Below are 5,040 nucleotides of genomic sequence, written 5' to 3'. Positions count from 1 at the left end.
TCAGAGCGTGGCTGGCCCCCTTCTGCAGCTTCTCTTTCACTTTCACCTTTACCTCTAGCCCTGGGCAGCTTGGCAAAGGGGAGATGTTCTTGCCTGGCTTTCCATCCTGCTCCCTAGTCCTCTGAACAGAGGGACAAATGCCTCCGTCTGGCCATTGTTTAGCAGCTCCTCCCCCTTCCAGCCTGAGCCCCTAGCTTTTCCTATCAGTATCCCAACTCTAACCTCAAGTCCCTCAGCCCTAAGGCTGCCACACTGGCCGGGTTTCTGTTACTTGCCTCCCAACAGCATCAAGCATGGCTGCCTTTTGTCCTTTGGCACCCTCTTTCTTTCAGCTCTTTTGTTGCCTTTGCCTCCTCCCTGAAACCTGAAACACCAAAGCTCAGTCCTCCACCGTGGTGACCGCTCCTTCCAGCTTCCCTGTCTCAGGTGCTGTCTTCCCTCTCACAAGAGGGATGCTGTGGGGCTGTCCATCTAGTGGCCTGGAGGCTTGCCTCTGCCCATGGCCAAGCCTTAGTTCTCCTCCCAAATGACCCTTTATCTGTCCACATCTTTCTCCTAACTACCGCTTTAGTCTCAGCTAGCATCCTCTCTCCCCTGGATACTGCACTGCCCTCCCTGGCTTCCCCCAAGCTTCCTGCCCCTCAGCCCCCACCCCAGGCCACCCTTTACCTTGCAGAGAGGGGACTCTTTCTAGATTGCAAATCTGGTCACACTCTTTCCCTGGTTAACCCCTTCAGCAACTGCATATTGCTCCTAGGCTCAAACCCAAGTCTTTATAGCAGCCCACATTACCCTTCTTATCCATCCCATCTGATCTCAGAATAGGCACCACCTCCTCTGGGAAGCCTTCCCTGACCCACAAGACTCAGCCCCTTGGTGCTCCCTAAACTTTTCTCTCAGACCACTTGGCTCCATTAATTAAATCTTCGTTAGAGAAATGATCTGATTAGTGGCTATTTCTCCCCCAGATTTTAAACTTTTGTGCTCTGTCACCCACTTAGCACTCAAAAGGCCCTGTCTAGGGGGGCACCTGGGTGGCTTAGTCGGTTGAATGTCTGACTTGTGATTTTGGCTCAGGTCATGATCTCATGGTTTGTGGGGTTGAGCCCTGTGGTGGGCTCTGTGCTCAGCGGGGAGTCGGCTTGAGATCCTCTCCCTCTCCTTTGCCCCGCCCCAACCTTAAAAAAAAAAAAAAAGGCCCTGTCTAGTGGTGGGATCCACCTGCCCTTTGGGGAGTGGGCAGGGGACAGCTCACCTCTTCCCTGCCCTGCACCCTTGGCTCCCAGTGCCCCCATCCCACAGCTGTGTGTGCAGCTACCTCCAGTCCCCCATCCCCAGAGCAGAGGCAGCCTACATAAACAGGTCAACCAGGAGAGTGGGAAGCTCTCAGGGTTCCATCTTCAATCCCAGGCTTCACAAAGTCCATCTTGCCCTTACCTTCCACAAAGTACCAGGCCTGTGGCTGCTACTCAGCAAAGCCTGGTGTGTGGACACTAGTGCCTCCTCCTCAACCCACAGGACACATGTCAAAGCTTAGAGAGCAAAAGAAGGTCTTTATTCGGGGGACAGAGGCCCTGGGCTGGCAGCTGGGGGTTCAGGGGTGCTACGTCGGTAGGTACCCAGCAGGATGGCATTGATGTGCTCCAGAGTCTGGTTGCTGAAGACCATGTTGAGGTGCTCTGTCCCGTGCAGAGGCAGCAGGTGCACAGGCTGTGGCTGGCGGCTCTGCCAGTGGGCACAGAGCTCAGTGCTGCGTGTGGCCACAGTGTCATCACCGTCCTCATAGAGCACCCCCACGGGGTCTGTGTAGGGGAAGTCGTGGTCAAAGATGTAGGTGCGGGGTGTGGGCAGGCCCACGCCATACAGACAGTATACTTCCACGCCGGGTGCTGGGAGTCCTGCCAGTAGGTCACGTGACTGGAGCCACATGTACCAGCCTTCCTCAAAGTGCACATCTGCAAAGAAGCGCTGGAAGTCACGACCTGTGTAGTTGATGCTGGGCGTGGAAATGAACACATGGTCTTCAGGCCATGCCTCGCTGGAGGGAAACATCCAGGGGGAGGTCGTTGTTATACGCTGTTGCTCTCTCAGCTTGATGCTGGACATGATCGGGATACCCTGGTTGTCACCTGTGAACACAAAGCCAGGTAGGTCAGGGAACCTGGCCACCTCTGGCCCACACCTTGCCTCCCAGCCCAAGCTCAGCTGGATGCTCAATCTTGTCCCTGCCCAGTTCCAACGCTGACTCCAAGCCACAAACTTGGAGCAGGCCTGGCATTCAATAGGTGTTCAATGTGTGCTTACTAAATGAGAGGCCCTGGTGGCACGTCTGTGGGGCAGAGCTGTAGAGCCTCAAAAGGAGGGAGAAGTTGGTTTCCTGAAGATGGGTGTGTATGTGTGTAGATGGGAGGAGGGTGCTGATTGTTCTCCCTCAGCCAAGTGTCTGTTGGCCCCTGTGGCCTGGGGCTACACAGGGGTCAGAGCTATGTTCTTGGGAAGGATGAAATTAGACTGTCTGTGTTTGGCCTTTATTGATGGAGTCTGATGGAGTCTTTCCCTCAGCAGATCGTGAGCTACTGGGGGAGTCTGATGAGTCTTCCCCTCAGCAGATCGTGAGCTACTAGGGGAAGGTCGAGTCTGGCTGTGCCCAGCATACAGTTAGTACTCATATAGTTAGGAGCTGTGCCACTTCTCAGGAAGGGCAGAGGGGCTTCTAGGGTCTGGCCCTGGCTTTGGCAGATCTGTCCTCAGTAGGCAGATCCCTGGAAAACGGGCTCCTGGAAGCAGAAGGCCGCTGAAAGCTGAGTGGGCAGGCCCTGAGATCACAAGGAACAGACCTAGGTCTATGTGTCAGATTGCTGGGTTCACATCCTCTCTGTTTACTTTCCTTTTGTCACCGAAACACCAGATCACTGAAACAGACTTCTGGCAGGAGCTACCAGGCCAGGCCGGGCTCACTGCTCTCAAGGGGCCAGTGACAGGGGCCATGCCTCAGGGGTGGTAAATAGCACTGTCAGCCTGGCCTTGTGAGCAGAAGCAGGAGTGAGGGCAGGCCCATGGTCAGTTTCATCCCCCTCCACCCCAGGCCCCTCAATGACATGGGTGGTCTGAGGCCCTCTCACCTGAGGCCAAGACCAGCATGGGCTTGATGGAGCCCCCCCAGGGAGCCCCAAGAGAGATGAATCCATCGACGAAGCGGTCTTTCCAGGCCTGGGGCTGGCGCAGCAAGAAATAGAGCAAGTGTAGGGAACCAAGGCTGTGACCAATGAGGAAGACAGGCTTCCCGTAGGCAGCATGCATCTCCTCCACCAGCCCGGCGAGCTTCCGGTAGTATTCCTCCTGCTGGCCTGCAGCAGGGTGGATGGGGTCAGGGCAGTGGGGGGGGTCAGGGCCCACCTGCCCCAAGCCCACTATCAGCAGAGACACTCACTGGGCTCCAGCCGCCAGTCGTAGGGGGCGGCCCGCACCGTCTCGTCCCGCACATACCCATTGTTGACCAGGTTCTGCACCAGTGTGTGCATGTAACCTGTGGGGAAGGCAGCAGCACTGGAGGCTCTGGCCACAGCTCCTGTGGGCTGGCCACGGCTGCAGCCCACCCTTTCCCCAATAAACACACCTGCCAGCTTGTTGTTGTCCAGGTACTCAACAGAGTAGGTCTTCCCAAAGCCGGGGACACGGATCTGTACACCAGGGGCATTGGACACACGCCCAGAGCTGCGGTTGTAGACAACCCTGGGGGCAGTGGGACATTCAGCAGGCCAGCAGCCAAGGCGCCGAGCGTGGGGGCCGGGGCAGAGGGGATGGCATGTACCTGGTGTTATCAATCCAGCAGTCCACTCCAAGGGGTAGGAACATATTGAGATCCAGCCAGATGGTGAAGAAGTCCTCTGTCTTGCGGTAGCACATCCAGTTCACCACATCTGGTTTATCCAGCTTGGCTTCCAGCTGATTCCCCAGGCAGCCAGGCACTGTGGGCGCTAGCCTTCATTCTGAATTCCTTGGATTCCTCCCTCGCCCCGCCCCCCATGCCTGTTCCCCCACCTCTCGCTTTGTGACCAGCTCCGCCCCTCCATCTCCCACACCCTCAACATCCAGGAACTAAGGACTTGATCCTTTCTATAAACAGGATCCCATCCCATCCCCCCAGCAGCCCAGGGCCCAGGTTCTCCTCAGGCAGGGAAGGTGCAGGGGCCAAGGCCACTGACCCCTGTCCACAAAAGGCAAACACCTGGCCTGGCTCTCTATTCATGCCGAAGTCCAAGGTGAGAACAAACAGGTATGGGGGAGTGGGGGCTGGGCCTAGGAGGAGGAGGCAGGCCTTGATGGGCCTCTTCTGTTTTCCTGGGCTGGACATCTTGTCCTTGCTGGGATGGGGGCTGAGTGGCTGCAGCTGACCACAGCTTGTAATGCCCTGGCCAAGCCCTCAGGCACACCCGCCCCCAACTCCACCCGCCTAGGGTAGACAGCTCAGAGACACAGGAACAGTGTGGTGGGGGAAGGGGTTCATTTCTCTGCAGGAGAAGCCTTTGGACCCTCAAACAGAGAGGCAGGTATCAGGGCGAATGCAGGGGCAGAAGGGCCTTGGCAGGGTCTGCTACCAGGGGGCTGGGGCCCAGGCTCCCCGAGGTTTGGCCTGGTGCATCAGGGGCCTGGCGGGGGCTTACCGAGGATGACGGGCCGTGTGTGGTTACTGAGCTCAGCCTTGGGCGTGGTGTGCGGGGGGAAGAGCACATTGAAAAGCCAGAAGGGGGAGGCAGGGGGGAGCAGCAGCCCGAGCAGCAGCAGCCCCCAAGGCCATGGGGAGCCCGGCGGCCCCATTCCAGCCCTAGTGCCTATTGCCCCCTGAAGCAGTCCTGGGCTGGCCTTATCTGGAGTGGTGGTGGGAGGGGCCCTAAGGCCAGTGGGAGGGACAGCCTGGCCAATGGGGGTGGCCAGAGGTTGCCGGAAAGGGGCATAGCCTCAGGGAGCCAGCTCTGGGCCTGGTTTCAGTTCCGCCTTCTTCCCTTGGTGCCAGGGGAAACAGAGCCGGGGCAGCAGGAA

At 57.9% G+C, this 5,040-nt stretch overlaps 1 protein-coding gene across 3 annotated transcripts; it reads right to left on the bottom strand.

Moving 5' to 3' along the window:
* Nucleotides 1–1,533: 1,533 nt before the first annotated feature.
* On the bottom strand, nt 1,534–4,907 carry LCAT (lecithin-cholesterol acyltransferase). Of its 3 annotated transcripts, none has more exons than XM_073880106.1 (6): nt 4,665–4,907; nt 3,812–3,977; nt 3,617–3,732; nt 3,431–3,526; nt 3,123–3,347; nt 1,534–2,129 (listed from the first exon to the last, which is right to left on the bottom strand). In XM_073880106.1, the coding sequence occupies exons 1-6, from the start codon at nt 4,816–4,818 to the stop codon at nt 1,555–1,557; spliced, it is 1,332 nt and encodes a 443-aa protein (XP_073736207.1). In that variant the 5' UTR covers nt 4,819–4,907; the 3' UTR covers nt 1,534–1,554. The 3 variants fall into 3 exon arrangements, with proteins under 3 accessions (XP_073736207.1, XP_025744578.1, XP_073736206.1); XM_025888793.2 differs by having other exon boundaries at nt 3,812–3,968; XM_073880105.1 differs by having other exon boundaries at nt 3,431–3,732; nt 3,812–3,968.
* Between the last annotated feature and the right edge of the window lie 133 nt (nt 4,908–5,040).

The sequence above is a fragment of the Callorhinus ursinus genome, unplaced genomic scaffold (assembly GCF_003265705.2).
Source record: "Callorhinus ursinus isolate GAN/ISIS: 27379988/994484 unplaced genomic scaffold, GSC_fseal_2.0 scaffold37, whole genome shotgun sequence".
NCBI lineage: Eukaryota > Metazoa > Chordata > Mammalia > Carnivora > Otariidae > Callorhinus > Callorhinus ursinus.
The sequence above is the reverse complement of the archived record's forward strand: the minus strand, read 5'-3'. Positions and strand labels throughout refer to the sequence as shown.